The sequence below is a fragment of the Lynx canadensis genome, chromosome A2 (assembly GCF_007474595.2).
Source record: "Lynx canadensis isolate LIC74 chromosome A2, mLynCan4.pri.v2, whole genome shotgun sequence".
NCBI classification, from domain to species: domain Eukaryota; kingdom Metazoa; phylum Chordata; class Mammalia; order Carnivora; family Felidae; genus Lynx; species Lynx canadensis.
In genome coordinates this window covers 168160054-168177609 of record NC_044304.2, presented here as the reverse complement: position 1 = coordinate 168177609, position 17556 = coordinate 168160054, and the positions used below count along the sequence as shown (strand labels likewise).

The window sequence follows — 17556 nt, the reverse complement described above, 5'->3', positions numbered from 1 at the left end:
CTGGATTTTATATGCCATTTTTTTCTTGAATTTATTTCATTATTTTGAGAGAGAGAGCGCACACGAATGCATGCTCAGAAGCAGGGGAGGGACAGAGAGAGAGGGAGAGAGTATCCCAAGCAGACCCTGTGCTGTCAGTACAGAGCATGACATGGGGCTCGAACTCACAAATTGTGAGATCATGACCTGAGTTGAAATCAAGAATTGGACGTTTAACCAATTGGCTAAGCCACTCAGGTTCCCAATATACTAATATTTTTCTTAAGAATTTTTATGTCCATATTCATGAGAGATATTGTTGTGTAGGGTTCTCTCTCTTTTTGGTCTTTGTCTCCTCTTTGTATCAGGTTAGTATTAGCTACATAAAATTAATTGGAACTATTTCCTCTTCTTCTGTATTCTGGAAAGGATTGTGTAGAATTCACGTTAATTCTTCCTTAAATGTTTGGTAGAATTCTCCAGTGAAATCATCTGAGGCTGCACATTTCTTTTTGGGGAGGTTTTTAATTATGAATTCAATTTCCTTAAGAGTTATAGGGCTATCAAATTATTTATTTTATATTGGATAAGATGTGGTAGTTTGTGGTTTTTGAGGAATTGGTCCAGTTCACCTCAGTTGCCATGTTTAAGTGTGTAGACATGTTTGTTCCCATATGGGGTCTACAGGGTCTGTATTGATATCATCTGTCTCATTCCTAGTACTGGTAATTTGTGACTGCTTTCTTTGTTAGTCTTGCTAGAAATTTGTCAATTTTACTGATCTTTTCAGGGAACTTTTCACTGACTTCCTCTGTTTTCCTTTTTTTCTGATTTTAATCTATTGATTTCTGCTCTTTATTATTTCCTTCTGTCTACTTTCCTTGAGTTTATTTTGCTCTCCTTTTTCTAGCTTCTTGATGTGTACATTTAGATAATTGAGTTGAGACTTTTTGAAATGCAAACATTTAGTGCTAAAAATTTCACTCCTAGCACACCTTTAACTGTGTCCCGCAAAATTTTGGTGCCGCGTTTTCATTTTCATTCAGTTCTCAGTATATTTTTCCCTTGGATTTTCTTTGACCCATGGATTATTTAGAAGTTTATTGTTTAATTTCTAAGTGTTTAGAGATTTTCTTATTAGATATATGTTAGTTGATTTCTAGTTCAACACTATACTGATTAAAGAATGCAGTCCAAGTGATTTTGAATCTTTTAATTTTGCTGAGATTTGTTTTATGGTCCAGGATATATATGGTCTCAGTCCATGTCATGTTTTGTGGGCACTTGAAATGAGTGTGTGTTCTGCTTTTGTTGGATTGAGTGTTCTATAAACGCTGATTAGAACTGTTAATCCATGGCACTGTTGACTACTTCTCAAGCTTTGCTGATTTTCTCTTTATTTGTTCAGTTGCTAAAAAAGTAGTGTTGAAGTCTCCAACTATAATTGTGGGTTTGTCTATTTCTCCTTTCTGTTCCATCCAAAAACTCCATGTGAAGTTTCGCTTCACATATTTCTAGCTAGGTTGTTTGAGCATACATATTTAGGATTCCTATGTCTTCTTGGTGGATTTATATCTTTATATAATGTCTCTCTGTCCCTGGCATTTTTGTTTGTTTTGATGAGTAGTTTATTTGCTATTACTGTAGCCACTGCTACTTCCTTTGATTGATGCTTGCATGGTACATCTTTTTCCATCCTTTTACTTTCAACCTGTCTGTAACATTATATTTAAAGTGAGTTTCTTATAAAAAACATATAGTTGGATCATGCTTCTTTAATCCACTTAGTCAATGTCTGTCTTTTCATTGGTATATTTAGCCCATTTATATTTAATGTAATTATTGGTCTGTTAAGGCTTAAATCTTCCATTTTACTATTTGTTTTCTGTTTGGTCTATTTTTCTCTGTTTTTTTTTTTCTTCTTCATTCCTTTAGGGTTATGATAATATTTTTTAGAGATCCATATTGATTTCTGTAGTCTTTTTGAGTGTATCTCTTGATAGCCTATTTAGTGGTTGGTCTAGATATCATATTATTATAGATATCATATTATTATAAATAATCACAATATACTGTCATTGTTTTACCAGTTAAGAATAGGGTGTAGAAACCTTACCTCCCTTTATGGCTCTTCCCCTCTGTTTATTATAATTATCTTAAATATTTCCTCTACATACATTTAGAAGCACAACAGACAGTGTTATCATGTCTTTCTCAACTGTCAAACATAATATATAAAATTCCAGAGAAGGAAAACTAGTCACTTTCACTTTTCACATTCTTTTCTCCTTTCTGATGTTCCAAGGTTCCTTCTTCTGTTTTTGCCTTTGTATTTAAATACATTCATTTAGCAGTTGTTTTAGGGCAAGTCTGCTATAAAAAATGCTCTCATTTTCCCTTTTTTGAGAATGTCTTAATTTCCCTGTCATTCCTGAAGGATGGAGATATATATGTGTGTGTATATATATATATATATATATATATATATATATATATTTAATGTTTATTTATCTTTGAGAAAGAGAGAGAGAGTGGGTGTGTGTGAGAGTGCAGGGGAGGGGCAGAGAGAGAGGGAGACAGAAAATCCCAAGCAGGCTCTGCACTGTCAGCACAGAGCCTGACACAGGGCTTGATTCTGCAAGCCATGAGATCATGACCTGAGCTAAAATCCAGAGTCGGACACTTAACTGACAGAGCCACCAGGAACCCACCGCTCCTGAAGGATATTTTTGATGGGTCTCTGGATTGGTAGATTTTTGGGATTTGGGGCTGATGGTTGTTTTCTTCCGGCACTTGGAGAATGTTGTGCAATTTCCTTGTGGCCTCTGTGGTTTCTGATGGGAAATCCTTTTTGCTCGGATTGTGTTTCCCTCATAGGTAAAGTGCCCTTTTCCCCTGGCTGCTGTTAAGATTTTGTCTTTGAATTTAGTTTTCAGAATTTTAACCATGTGTCTTGGAGGAGATTTGGGCTTACCCTGTTTAGGGTGCTCAGCTTTGTGAATCTTTAGGTTTATATCTCTTGCCAAACTTGAGAAATTTTCAGACATCAAGTTTTTGAATGCCCTTTCAGCCACACCTTCTTTTTTTCCCCTTCTGGAACTCTGATACTATGAATGTTAGATCTTTTGTTATAGCACCACACTCCCTGAGGCTCTGTCCTTTTTTTTTTTTTTTTTTTTAGACTGTTTTCTCCCTGTTTTTGGAATTGGATGATTTCTGTTGTTCTCTTATCTAGTTTACTGACTCTCTCCTCTATCCCTCATCTTTCTATTCAGTGCATCCCCTGAGCGGTTTATTTTGGTTTGTGTATTTTTCAGTTATAGTATTTCCATTTGGCTCTTTTTGGCTCTTTTTATATTTGGCTCTTTTTATATTTATTTATTTGCTGAGGCTTTCTATTTCTTTGCTAAGGCTTCTAGTTTTTCATTTCTTTCAAGTATGTTCATAATTGTTCATTGAAGCATTTTTATTATGACTGCTTTACAATCTTTGGTAGGTAAAGCTAACATTTCAAGCCTCAGTGTTAGGGTCTACAGATGAGATCTTCCTGGTTTTTGGTATGACTAGTGATTTTCTGTTGAAACCTGAACACTTTTGTACTATATTATGAGACTCTGGATCTCACTTAAGCCTTGTGTTGTTGTTTTTTTAAGATTCTATTTATTTTGAGAGAGCGAGAGAGAGAGCACAAGCAGGGGAGGGACAGAGAGAGAATCCCAAGCAGGCTCTGCCCTGCCTGTGCGGAGCCTGATGCAGGGCTCAAACTCATGAAGTGTGAGATCGTGACCTGAGGTGAAATCAAGAGCCAGACGCTTAACTGAATGAGTCACTCAAGCACCCCTAAGCCCTGCATTTTAACAGCTTTTTCTGACACTGCTCTGCCAAGGTGGGTGAGGGGTCCCTGTTACTACATGGGGGTGGGAGTCCGGGTTTACTACTAGGCTTCTGCTGACATCTGTGCTGAGGGGTCTAGTCCATGTGCTGGGCGGGGTGGGTGGGTGGGAGTTTGGTCTCCCTGTGTGGTCTCCACTGACACGGGGGGGGGGTACCACCTGCTCCCTACGTGGCTGCTTTGCCAACCCAACAGAGTTGGGGGGGTCATTGGCCTTGTTCCAGCTTCATAAGGGAGGACACCCAGGCTGCCTCTTGGCCTTTGTTGTCATGGGTACAGGCTGTGCTGTGCTGTTTTTGGCAGTGTTTGATGAGAGTGGAGCTGCTGTTGTCTAAAATGTGCTAAGTAGCTCCCTTCCTGGGCCTCTGGCTGGGGAGAGGTGACGTCAGTCGGGGCTTCACCTACACTTGGTGCTCCCGGGTTGCTGGCTGACTCAGCTCCAGTGTGAGGTGCATAAGGCCAAAGGACAGCCCAGGGAGCCCCACAGGTGTGGTTCCTCAGATTCCCTAGGACCGCAGAAGTCTGTCTTCCGCCCACCCCTCGTAGCCTCCTGTGCATATAATCTGCAGGGTTTTAGTTGTGCCTAGTGGGAGGGGTAGGAAGAATGTGTCTTCTCCGTCTCCCTGGCAGCAGTCAGCTCTTCCTAGGGTTTTGTCTTCCCAGTAGCCTTGAGAGGAGTTCAGAGAGAATGTCTAATGCCCTAATGTATGCATTGCTTTGGTTTTGTATCCAAGTGTCCAGTTTCTGCCTGCTCCCAGGAAAGCTTAGAAGTCAGTCTAGGGGTTCCGGGTCTCCCCTAGAACGGGGGAAGGGGCAGAGAGAGAGGGAGACACAGAATCGGAAACAGGCTCCAGGCTCCGAGCCATCAGCCCAGAGCCCGACGCGGGGCTCGAACTCACGGACCGCGAGATCGTGACCTGGCTGAAGTCGGACGCTTAACCGACTGCGCCACCCAGGCGCCCCATGGAACACCTTTATCAGTTGGCCGACTGTTGTGATTGAGCCCTCCTTACAGACCCCAGAATTGAATTGGCTCAGGCTCTTGTGCTGTTTAGTATGTGTGCTGCCGAGGCGAGCACTTGTGCTCTTTAGATTAAAAAATACATTCGAAGTTTCGTTATTTTAAATTCTACAAATGAAAAATTTTTATGGGAAGTTCCTTTTGTGCTCTTTATTTGTTTGTTTCCGGATAGATATTAAGACCACCCTTTTGGGAATGGCATGGTTAAACTATGCTTACTTTCTCAATTCACAGTGCTAGATACTATGCTAATATTACAAATGTGCTTTCATTTGAGAATCCTCCCAGGAATGAAGCAACGGTTAATAGCCACATAAGCATACACTTCATATGGGTGGTTTTTTTAGTTGCTTTTGGCAAGTGGAAGATGCTTGCTTATTATTAAGTACATTTCATCCTGAAGTAAGGGTAACAGTGACTATGGGGTTCGGTCTCCCTGCAGCGACCCATTCTCTAAATGCTATATTCAAACAGGGCTGCTTAGAACAAGTTGCCATTAGAGGCTAGCCTGTTTGGTGAGTTTTCCCATCAGCTTCCCCTTTGGGTAATGCCATAGAGCCTTTTGAGATTCAGAAGTGTTCCAACTGTTTGAATCTTGCCATTTGTAAATGAAAAAAAATGTTAGATTTGCATTTGAAAGAAGAATTCAAGTGTGTTCATGAAGGCAGCTTATATCTGCTGAGCCCTTTTTATTCCCCAGAACATGTGGTTCTCAGCAAGTTCTGGACCTCCCTGTACCACACTCACGCACACACATAAACAGGCACAGAGCCGTCCTGATTTGAAGATTTTGGTAATGTGTTTTTGAACAGGGCATAAAAATATATCTCTGTAATTACATGATATTTAGTGATTAGATAATTATGGATAATTGCATGGGGTAGTTCTAAGTGCTAAAGTGTTACCATAAGATCTAAAATGTACAAATTGCATAATAATTATTCTTGGGAGTTATTTGGTAATTCTGAGCATAATTATCATGTGATCTGCAGTGCATGTAATTAATGCATAATCACATGCATTTTGCCTTCATAACTACTTCGCTCTTGTTATAAAGCTCTTTGTCACAACATTTGAGTATAAATATAATGTAATTGGCTCCCAGATACAGCACATTAGGCCCCATGATAATTGCCTTCAGAGTAACAGTACCCTTATTTCATTACAAACGTGTGGCTCTTAGGCAGGCTGGAGCTCCAAGGAGCCCGAGACGTGGCGGTGAGGAGCAGGACGGCGGTTGAGTGGTGGGTGAACGTGTGCACATTTGGGTCGAGAATGTCTTTGCTACGACCAGGACCTTTCCATGAGAAAGTCTGCATCTTTTGCTGGGGACAAATCTGTGAAATGTGCTCCTGGTTCAAGGGCACCTTGCTGTCCAGCCACGCCACCACTGCGCCTAGTGTTTTTCATCTGGCAAAGCACCCATCATATTTCTGGTCTAGATGTCTCAGAAGGCGGGGATTTCTAGAAGGAAAAGACCTTATTAGTAAACCGCAGTGAGCGCCTTGGCATTGCGGGAAAACTTGGAAACAGCGGCAGTTTCTCCTGTGACTGAAACAAGAGCTTTGCTCACCTTCCACGTTGATAATGCAGCTTTTGCATCTGTCCCCAGGCTTCACATGGCAGGATGACTACACCCAGCACGTGATGGCCCAGGAACTCTTGAACCTTCCCTCCCCGCAACATCTGGACGCCTCCAGCACAGCCAGGTAAGTAGATGCGGTTTGTGTCTCCTTGCTCTCTGGCCACAGCCAGCATCCATCAAGCTTGTTTTTGTTTGAACCTATTGTCTTTTGGGTGTAGAGGGAGCAGAGAGTTGGAGAAGTCCAATACGGAGCAGATGGGTACTTTCCTTTCCTCTGTGTCCTAGCCCAGTGGAGCCAGATGCATTGGCGTAACCCTGTAGCCAGGGGCTGTCCTCGTTGACAGACCTCCCAAGGGCCCTGTCCCTTTCCCAAGACCCTCGGAAAGCCCTGCATCTTCAGAGCCTTGGTTGGAAGCAGAGAAGTCAAGATTTCTCATTTCCCAGTAAGAATTTATGTTCTCTTTAGTACAAAAAGCAGAATTAAATCCTGGAAGTTTTCCCGCTGCCAGAGCCTAGCAGTGCTGCGCCGAGTGTTTCACTCTGCAACATCTCATCGCCTCCTCGCGGCACACCGTGAGGGCTCCTAATCTCCCACGCACCCTTGCAGGGAAGGAAAGTGGGACACAAGAAGTTGGAGACTTAGTCCAAAGCAGACAGGCCACAGTGAGCCAGCTGGGATTGTCTCGTCCCTCAGCCATTGAACTATATATTCTTTAAGTGAATAAAAAGTGAAAAGCCCTTTCCCAAAGGCTTAGGGAAGTTGGGAAAGTCCTTTTTTTTTTTTTTTTTTCCCAAAGAAAGAGACTATTTGAAACTTCAGTTAGGAAAATCTCAGTTACACAGAAACGTGGGCATCTGCCTTTAGCTCATGTTCCTCTAATAAGTGAAGGAGCTAAGCCGCCAAGAAGTTCATTTCCGAATCCAGGGAGATTAGGTGAGTGAGCACGTGTAAAGGACTTGTGCACACTGAAAACACGTTCCCATGTTAGCTCTTCTCCAGCCAGAATAGGAGTTTCCTTAGGTGGAAAATGTGTCCTTCTATGTCCTGCGCCCAGCTGTCAACCTTGAAGGCCTCCTTTGTCAAAGAGAATATGCCATTAGAGTCTGTGAGTGTGTGTAAGACTTCTCTGTAAGAAAAAACAACCAAAAACCAAAGTCAAGCTATCTTGAATTTCCATTTTTGTTTTAGATGACTTCATACTCTTTGCACTTGTCTTTAAATTACCCTTGGGCATTTCAGTGCTGCCCACTGCTCCTTCCTTCCTAGTGAAGATTGAACTTCACTAAGATGAGGGGCACTGTGCCAGGTAACCTTGAACTCCACCATGAGCAAAGGGTAACTCCTTGGACAGCTGAGGTGAGAGAAAGACCAGAGCACAGCATCACCCAAAGACCTACGTTTGCAGACGAGGTGAGGCTGTTGAACAGACACCTGGATGACCACCTTCTTACCAATGTCAGTATTGTCATTTGCAAAAATTGCCAGCTTTATTATGAAAAGCGACACCTTGTCTTTGTTGCTTTTTAATAAATAAGATCAAAAGTTTAAAAATATTCATATTAGAGATTGGAATTTTCTTCTTTATGGATTTCCTATGCATGATCCTTGCCCATATGAAAAGTATTTTTTTTTATTTTTCTGTTTTGTTTCTTTCAGTGTAGAGCCTTTATATTTGAGGCTAGTAACCTGTCACGTATCCCGTCTTGTAGAGGTATCTTTTTGGTCTGTACCGTAGATGACACCAGTATAGTTGCTAATGACAACAGAGTGCCCTTAGCTCTCTCTAGGCTGGATTTTTAATCTCTGTCTTTGAGAGTGTTGAACCTAAGTAAACCAATCATCCCAGCTCTACCAGCAGAGCCCTATTTTTGGAGGACTTGATGGGACGTTCTCCGCATTCCTGTCTGTCTCACTCCTGGCTCTGGCCCCCGAGGGACGGTGTTCCTAGGCTGTGTCAGTAGGCGCCCGTGTCCTCAGGCTGGGTCTGGGTTTGGCCAGTGGGATTCAGCCCAGCTTAGAGGGCAGAGAAGAGGGGGTCAGGATGGCAGCGGGACCTGGGCAGCGTGTCTCCTCCCTCCTGTTGGTCTGGTGGTTCGCCGTGGTCATCTCTGTTGTGCCTCTCAGTCCTGTAAACAGTGCCTTGTTCAGTTACGCGGACATCCTGCTTCAGGGTCCAGTCTGTTTCCTGATGGCACTCTGCCTGACAGACAGTCTCAGCAGCAGAATAGAGGCACGGATTCCTGCCATCGTCTGGCTCCGGCCTCCTTGCAGCGAGGGTCACGGTCAGACGGTCATCATGGTACAGACAGTACTTTTCCCTCTTTTCAAAACTTTCTGCACTTTCTTTAGCATTGAGATGATCTGTTTACCAGTGTACGTACTTTTTAATAGTCTTTCTCTGTAGGTATATCTCATAACACTTCGTTGTCTTCCAAGACTATTGGTCAAATATGCTCACAGTTTTTCTTGTGTAAAATTGAGGCATTTGTATTTTTGCAGAGAGCTACCCTCCTTTTCACAGGGACTTCCACATCTGTTAACTTGTGATACATAGAGTTGGATTATAGTTCAAAAGTCCATTCAACATGTAGGTAGTGGTCACTCTTCTCATTTTTAGCATAATTTTTTTTCACACTTTTAACATGATTTTTAAAATTACTTCTCTCTTGGATTTTCTTACTGTCCTTACACTTACTTTCTTTAAAATGGTTATTTATTTACTTTGAGAGGGAGAGAGAGCATGCATGTGCACACATGAGTGGGGGAGGGGCAGAGAGAGAGGGAGAGAGAGAATCCCAAGCAGGCTGCGTGCTGTCCGCACAGACCCCGACGTGGGGCTTGAATTCACAAACCGTGAGATCGTGACCTGAGCCGAAGTCAAGAGCTGGACGCTTAACTGAGCATCCCAGAACCCTTAGACTTGTTTTTTTATGAAGCTTCTCGAGTTCAACTTTTTTTCATGTTTCTACTTACTCATTTTTTTAAAAAGTAATGAAATTACAAAAGTTTGTGCATTAGCTTTGGAACATAGTTTTCGTCCCGTCCCGTGACTGACGTCTACTTGTTTGCTTCTGCTCTAAATTATCTGTCACTGTAATTTTGTACCTTTTGGAAGTAGCTAGTGCCTGGTTTTTCATGTTTATATTGTTTTTAAACTTGAAATTAGCACTTAGTTTATTTCATTTTAGTCAGACAATGTGACCTGTTCAGCTTTTAGTTTCTGGAGATTTTGAGGTTTTCTCTGTGGCCTATTTTATGCCATCTTGTTATTAATTTTCAATGAATAAAGATATCATACCCACTATTTGCAGGGTGCAGGTTTTTTACATATAGTTGATGATTCTATATAGTTTATAATATGTCCTTAATTGTATTTGACTTACTGAAATTTCTCAGACAAAACTGTTTCTGTAAATTTTCCTTTTGTTGTTAATATATTTCCCTTAAACACCGAGGCTCTGACTTTTGGGCACATAAAGGCTGCTGCGTTACATCTTTATTGGTGATCGCTGTACCCATGGTCACTTCCAAAGGGTGCCTTTGTTGACTTTAATGGTTTTTGTCTTGGATTCCATTTTTCTAAAATTAGTATTGCCATTCCTGCCTTTTCTTTTTCATTTGCTGCCTAATTGATCTGGCTGTCCTTTAAAATTTCACCCTTTGGACTTTCTCTATTTTACACGTGGATTTCCTGAACGTCAGTCGGCACTTTTTCAGCCCCCTGGACAGCTCGGTGAAGGCCCTGCTGTCCCTGCCTGCTCCCATTTCCTCTGTGGAGTGTGAACTGTTTGCTTTTGTTGTCTGTCGTGTTGTGACCATCACCTTCTTGGTTTGCAGATATTTTTAACGTTTTTTTTTGTTTTTTTTTTTTTATTTATTTATTTTTGGGACAGAGAGAGACAGAGCATGAACGGGGGAGGGGCAGAGAGAGAGGGAGACAGAATCGGAAACAGGCTCCAGGCTCCGAGCCATCAGCCCAGAGCCCGACGCGGGGCTCGAACTCAGACCGCGAGATCGTGACCTGGCTGAAGTTGGACGCTTAACCGAGTGCGCCACCCAGGCGCCCCTGCAGATATTTTTAAAGTGCAAGTTTCTATCATTATTAGTGAAGAGATCGGTATCTTCCACCTCATTACGCTTCTGCCTTCTCTCCCTCTGTCGCCTCTCTAGGCGCTGCTTCTGACCCAGGGACCCCCAGCACCTGGCACGTGCCTTTTACCAGGTTGACATGTGGTCAGTATTGAATCAGTGAAGGAAAGACAGAATGAATGATCTACTGACACTTTTGAACTATTATGTGGGTAACCACACCAACCAAGAATCCTTCCTCACTTTATTCATTCCATAGGGCATTTCTAGAGCATTCTACACTTGATAGAATTGTCAGTATCCACAACTGGCCAGTGAGATATACTTGGCATGCTTCATACAAGACAGTTAGACAGTTAACCTTCAGAGAGATTAACTTGCCTGGATGGTTTAGAATCACCTTCAGGAAGCCCAGCCCTGCTTCTGTGCTGCCCAGAGTAAGCACTGCATGTGAAACCCAGAAAGTAGGCCCATCAGTAATTAGATGCCGGACGTAAGGAACGGAGGGGAAGCGTGAGGGGTCACTGAGAACGCAGGAATCTGAGCCTGCCCTTTGCTGGTTCTCCTGAGAGCCAGAGGAGGTGAGCAGGAGGCCCGCAGCCTGTGTGGAGCTCTGGTGAGTCACACAAGACTGCCCGGGAGCATTGTGTCAGGTGGTCACGAGGCTTCTACGTGAAGAGTGAAAAGGTGGTTTCTCAGTAGCTACCACGACCGCGAGAGGAGTGAGGACAAGGCTCACTGCCTACTCCCTGTAAAGATTTCGTTCCTAGTCTGGGCTTTTTTTTTTTTTTTTTTTTTTTTAGCAAATTTTCTAAATTTTACATTATTCTAAAATCTTACCTTCTAAATCTTACATTATTTGGAGCCTGAAGGTCTATGCATGCATGTGAGAAAGAGAATACTGGAGTCCTAAATGCAAAGTGCGTTTGCTCTTTTAGAAGTGGAAAACGTATACTTACAAAGTTGTGACCGACTTCGAGCTGAATGCCAGGCTAAGCCCATTTGCAAGTTCACTGCTCCAGGCTTGCCCCACGTAGTGACGGCAGACTCTTCACTGTAACATACTACAGCATCACAGACAAACCCACTGGCAACAGACATTCCAGGAGGATGAACGAGACAACCGAAAGGCACTTTTACGAGGTTACAATTCGTGACGGAGAAAGACAAACTGCCAGAGAAGTGAATCGACTTCAGTTAAAATACATGTCGACGTCAGAACATATTTCCTCCGTTCAATAATGGCCGAGGAGACGCCAGCCATGGTTTGAGGTCAAAGTACCATGAAGTCCTTATCACCTGTGAGGTTCACTATGGTGTAGCTTGAAAAGGCATCAGAAATAAAAGCAGGGCAACTTTGTCAGTTGAGGCAATTAAACGCAAACAAGAGGGTTTTCTGTAAGTCCTAGTTTTATATGAAATATGTACAAATACCACACCAACATTAATGATCCATTCTTGAAAACCAGAATTTCTATGTGAAAAACCTAGCCAGGATCCAGTTCTCCATTCCTATAAGTGGGAAGTCTAGAATGAGTCACACACCCACCTAAACCCCAATACGTTTCCTGAAGCGTGTCAAAATCACCCTGAAGACCCACATATAAGTAACAAACTGTCATGTTTATGTAAAATACTTAAGACACTGCTTCCTGGTCACTAAAAGTGTAAATGGCTACTAACAAATTGAGCATTTTATTTGCTGTAACTCAACCTCGCTCAGCCTGCAAGACATATACACAGACCAGACACACAAATGTAGACACACACACGGATGCACACAGGCATGCACACACACACACGGATGAACCAGAAAGGCACACACACACACAAACACAGACATATAGACACATGTAGACACAGGGCCCTGAATGGGGGAAGTTGATGCATTCTCAGGCCTTGAGCTCTGTTCCCCCTTCTCCTGGGTTTATGGCCTTTCTTTTTTAAAATTTTTTAAGCTTATTCATTTTATGAGAGAGAGAAAGCACAAGCCACTCTCTCTGCCTCTCTCATGCTGACAGTCTGCACTGTCAGCACGGAGCCTGATGTGGGACTTGAACTCATAAACCGTGAGATCATGACCTGAGCCTAAGTCGGATGCTCAACCCCCTGAGCCACCCAGGTGCCCCTGTGGCTTACGGCCTCAACCCTGTGCTTGCAGAACTGATGGCTATTCTGTTTACATATCAAAATGCCTTATTTCTAGAATTACCACAAAACTTCCTCATAGTTGGTACACTTACAAATAAAAGTGAAAATTAAATGATTACTTAAAAGCAAAGTCTCTCCAAATACAAAACTCAGCACAGAAAGGATGGGAAGAAATGGAAAAAACAGCAGATGAGTCTATGCCCTTCCTGTGTGCTGTTTTTCTAAACGTCATGTTGACATTGTGTGAGCTGTACCCGCTTTCCAGCAGTCTGGGATATTCTTGTTCAACGTCAAGGGTACTTCTGGCAGATAATTAAAAAAATACAAATTTTAAAAACCAGTATTTACTTACATGAAGGTCAAATGCATTTAGTAGCAAAAAAAAAACCCACCCACATATGTGGCTATGTAAATGTCAGAGCTTATAATTGCTTATAATTACTTATTATTCAAAAATCAGCTGCCACATTTATTGAACATCCACTACAGAGAGCACAATTTGAGGTTATATACAGTTGCCATGGGAAACGTGTCTGGTTCTTTCTACACAAACAGTATTTGTGGTTGTCAAGGAGGCCTAACAGACTGGGAGTATGATGTCTTCTATAATCTAAAATGAGACACTTTTCTTTCAAAAGAAAAGTAATTTGATCACGCCCCCCTCCCCCCCCCCCCCCCCACTACACCACAGTGATCACTTTTGTTACCTTGAATTCACTTTCGGTGATAATTTTTAGGTTGCACAGGAAAGGCGTCATTTAACAGGTTAATAATGTGAAATGTGAGCGTTTTGGGCTAACTCTGCATCGACCCAGAATTTACCGTCTGTATCCAAGTTCTTTCTTTCAGTCAACACGTACTCTTTCAGTGCCTGCTGAGTTAGGCTCTGCGTAAATTCGGGGCTTTGGAGCAGAGAACGTGAAGAATATAGAGAAACACGACCCCTTCCCTCAAGCAGCTTTCATTCTAGTGAGAGGATATGTAGCAACAAAAAGTACATATTAAATAAAGACGGTCATTTCAGTCAGTAATAAAAGCTACAAAGAATTGAAGGTAATGTAATAAGCAATGAGTGGAACACACCTCGGGTTGGATGTGGCTGGGAGGGAGTTTCTGAGCTACGAGGTGAATGAATGTCCAGGGAAGTGGAGTGTGATTGGGGCTTTTGCCAGTTAGTGATGTGACCTGGTGAACTTTTCCAGAGGCCCCCATGGCTTCCAGGTGACAGAGGGGAGAGGCCCCCCGGGGCCATCACGCACGGCTGCTCGTGGCTTACATGAGGGGGACGTGGACGGGTTTGGGGGGTCTCTAGGTCAGCCCGAAGGAGTGTGTGATGTGCGAGTGAGGAACAGAGACGAGGGGGAAGAGAAGTGAGGCCTGTGGGCTACGGCCGGGGCACAGGTAGGTGATGTTGCCATTTGCAGAGATGTATTGTCAGTGGGCACAGCGAAGCCGGCCGCAGACAGCGTGATGTGGGAGGAAAAACAAACTGGCGGGTAGCTTCTGAGGAGAGGGAACCTGGACTTGATGGTCTGGGAAGTTCTCAGCCTCTCCACGTTACACACGGTGCCGGTGTTAGAGCTCATCGTCAGACAAGCTCCTCGCAGGGATCAGGGCATCAGAGAGTTCAGTGACACAGAGGGGTCTCTGAAGAGAGAGCTTGCTGCTTGGTCTCCTGCCCCATTTAGGGTGCGTCGTGGCCCTTTGGGGGTGGGCTGGGAAGTTCTGGTCGGCGGGTCCAGGCTGTGAGATGGGTGGGCACAGAGGTCATCTCTCCAGAGCCAGGGCTCTGGGAGGCCGTGGGGAATGGGAGGACTGGGGGCTGATCCGGACAGGAGGCCACTGAGGGGCCAGATGAGTTTCCTGGATGGGTTGAGGCCCGTGACCCTGACTTCCTGCCGGTAGTGGTGCTACCCGGTCGCTTCCTCTGTGCCTCTGGTTCTGGTCATGCTCAGCCTGTGCAGAACGCCTCTGTCTGCTGGGCAGTTGGCCGTTCTCTTAATGACTTTGAGCATAAGTCCAGCGGTTGCCCTCTCGCCTCTCACGTCCGTGCTGGGTCGGTCAGCCTGCATTTCCGGCCTCGTCCTGGCCTCCCCTCCTGGACACAGCCACGGCCTTTCTGGTCGGCACTCGGGCGTGAAGCAGCGTCTAGCTTCGGAACAAGCCCCATTTGTGTCTCGCCGCCACGTGGAAAGAAGGCAGAAAGCTTCTCTCGGTCACTCCTGCTGCAAACCTGTGTTTGCCTGGCGTGGACCGCACACACGGATGGTGATGCGTACGTGGCTCTTCCGTAGTGCCAGCGTAGAAATGTTTGGCACTGCGTCAGTTTCCTGCTGTGACAGATCACCACAGACCTCGTGGCTTACACGGTGACCGCCTGTCACCTCGCAGTTCCCTGGGTCACAAGCTCAGCCTGGGCCTCCCTGAGCCAAAGCCTGTGGTGTCGCAGGGCGGCCCCTTCTAGAGGGCCGGGCTGGAACTGTTTCCTCCCTTTTGCGCTCTTCCCCGCCTTCCTGGAAGTCATCCTGCCCCTCATCACTCCGCCACCGCCTTCCACCTCCTCGCCCTCTGTTAAGGACCTGTGGCCACACTGGGGCTCCGGGGTAACCCAGGATCAGGCCCCCGTCTCAGAGTCAGCTGACCGTGGGTCTAGTGCCATCTGTGCCCTGGGACCCAGCACGCTCGTGGGCCCTGGGAGTCAGGAGGGCACCTCTGGGTCACTCTTCTGCAGCCGTGAGCAGCGAGCCATCGGCAGGTGCTCCCTGCATCTGAACAGTCATGTGTGTGGGGTGTTTGCTGAGGCGTCGGGATGCGGTGAGACCAGGGGGGGCTTGATTTCAGGGCTCTTTCTACTGTATGTCGCTGGGGGAGAGCAGCCTTCGCCTGTGGGACACCCGCCTGCCCTGTCTGTAGCCAGGTCAGCTCTCAGTTCCGCTGCCTCGACCTGCACTCGCGGCAGCCGGGGCTCAGGCCTCAGACCCGTTCTCGGCTCTTGGTTTTGCCTTTGCCTCCTCTGCCTGTGCTCCTTCCTCCCCAGCCTGTTCCATTTCCCAAACCTCAGACCCCCTTCCACGTGAGCCTCTCGTGTTGCGGGCCCGCCGCATAGCCCTGCCCTCTGCTCCTACGGTCGGCCTTGCAGCAAGTCCTGGCTGCTTTCTGTCTGCTGGCCTTTGCCTCCCACCCCCGGTGCTCAGAGAGGCCGCGTTGCCCTCTCCAGGGGCCCCTCATCAAGTGCCCACGGTGGCTCGGAGACGCGTCGGGACACCAGGCTCAGGGAGGCGCCTCAGAGATTCAAGTCCAAGGCTAATGTGCGTCAAGGAGGCGGGCCTCGCCCTCTGGCCCTGAGACCCGTGTCCTTGCTCAGGCTCCAGGGCCGTCCCGCGCGCATTTCTGTCACGCGGAGCAGAGGGCCAGGCAGCTGATTGACGTGAACAAATGTGCGACTGGCTCATCGTTTTCTTTTGCGTTTCAGGACCTCGAAGCAGAGTGTGGATGAGGACAGGAGGTCCAGTCTGGAGGACGACGGCGGCCTGGCCAGGGCTGTCCAGCGCTACCTGCCATACCTGGAGGCCCTGTCCCAGGCTGTTGCCCCAAACGTGCGCCTCCGCACAAAGCACAGCAGGCCGCCAGCCCAGGTGAGCCTCGGAGCTCCGTGGTCCGGGGGGGTGTCTTTCACCTGCCACGTGCCCTTCTCTCCAGTGTGAGTCTTTGGCATTTCCTGGTTTCTCTCCTGAGTCCCGGACTAGTGTGTGGTACAGGGACGGTCAGGGCGTGTGCAGAGAACGCTCCTGGACCCTGCTCAGAGGTGCACACGACACTCCAGCGGTGGCTGCCCACCCCCCGTCCACACGGAGCCAGTCAGCAGTCCAGGACCCTTAGGGGTGAAGGTCTTCAGGGTGCTTCCTTGGAACAGGCTCGGGAGCTCTAGAAAGCCACCATCAAATACAGATAGGGCACCTGCAGGCAGCAAAGAGGGTGTTTCCTCCTTTACCGCCTTTACAGCAGTGGACACTCAGTTGTGAGGGAGCAGAACCGGGACCCTGAATTTGGCTGGGGTCAGGGGGGCCCAGGGGAGCCTGCTGTCCTGGTGAGTGAGCCCGGGACCGTGCTGGGGTCAGGGGGATCCTGGGGGGCCCCCATCCTGCTGAGTGAGCCCGGGACCGTGCTGGGGTCAGGGGGACCTAGGGGACACCCCGTCCTGGTGAGTGAGCCCGGGACCGTGCTGGGGTCAGGGGGACCCAGGGGTGCCCCCATCCTGGTGAGTGAGCCCGGGACCGTGCTGGGGTCAGGGGGACCCAGGGGTGCCCCCATCCTGCTGAGTGAGCCCGGGACCGTGCTGGGGTCAGGGGGACCTAGGGGACACCCCGTCCTGGTGAGTGAGCCCGGGACCGTGCTGGGGTCAGGGGGACCCAGGGGTGCCCCCATCCTGGTGAGTGAGCCCGGGACCGTGCTGGGGTCAGGGGGACCCAGGGGTGCCCCCATCCTGGTGAGTGAGCCCGGGACCGTGCTGGGGTCAGGGGGACCTAGGGGACACCCCGTCCTGGTGAGTGAGCCCGGGACCGTGCTGGGGTCAGGGGGACCCGGGGGTGCCCCCATCCTGGTGAGTGAGCCCGGGACCGTGCTGGGGTCAGGGGGACCCAGGGGTGCCCCCATCCTGCTGAGTGAGCCCGGGACCGTGCTGGGGTTAGGGGGACCCAAGGGACACTTGAGCCCAGGACTGTGCTGGGGTCAGGGGGACCTAGGGGACACCCCGTCCTGCTGAGTGAGCCCGGGACTGTGCTGGGGTCAGGGGGACCTAGGGGACACCCCGTCCTGGTGAGTGAGCCCGGGACCGTGCT

The 17556-nt window shown here is 46.9% G+C and overlaps 1 protein-coding gene across 1 annotated transcript in view; it reads left to right on the top strand.

Annotated features, from left to right (window-relative positions):
* PTPRN2 (protein tyrosine phosphatase receptor type N2) overlaps positions 1-17556 on the top strand; it is a 768343-nt gene that overhangs the window by 286699 nt on the left and 464088 nt on the right. The window contains 2 exon segments of the mRNA XM_030297386.1: positions 6505-6601; positions 16191-16353. Coding sequence (XP_030153246.1) covers positions 6505-6601; positions 16191-16353 — 260 coding nt within the window.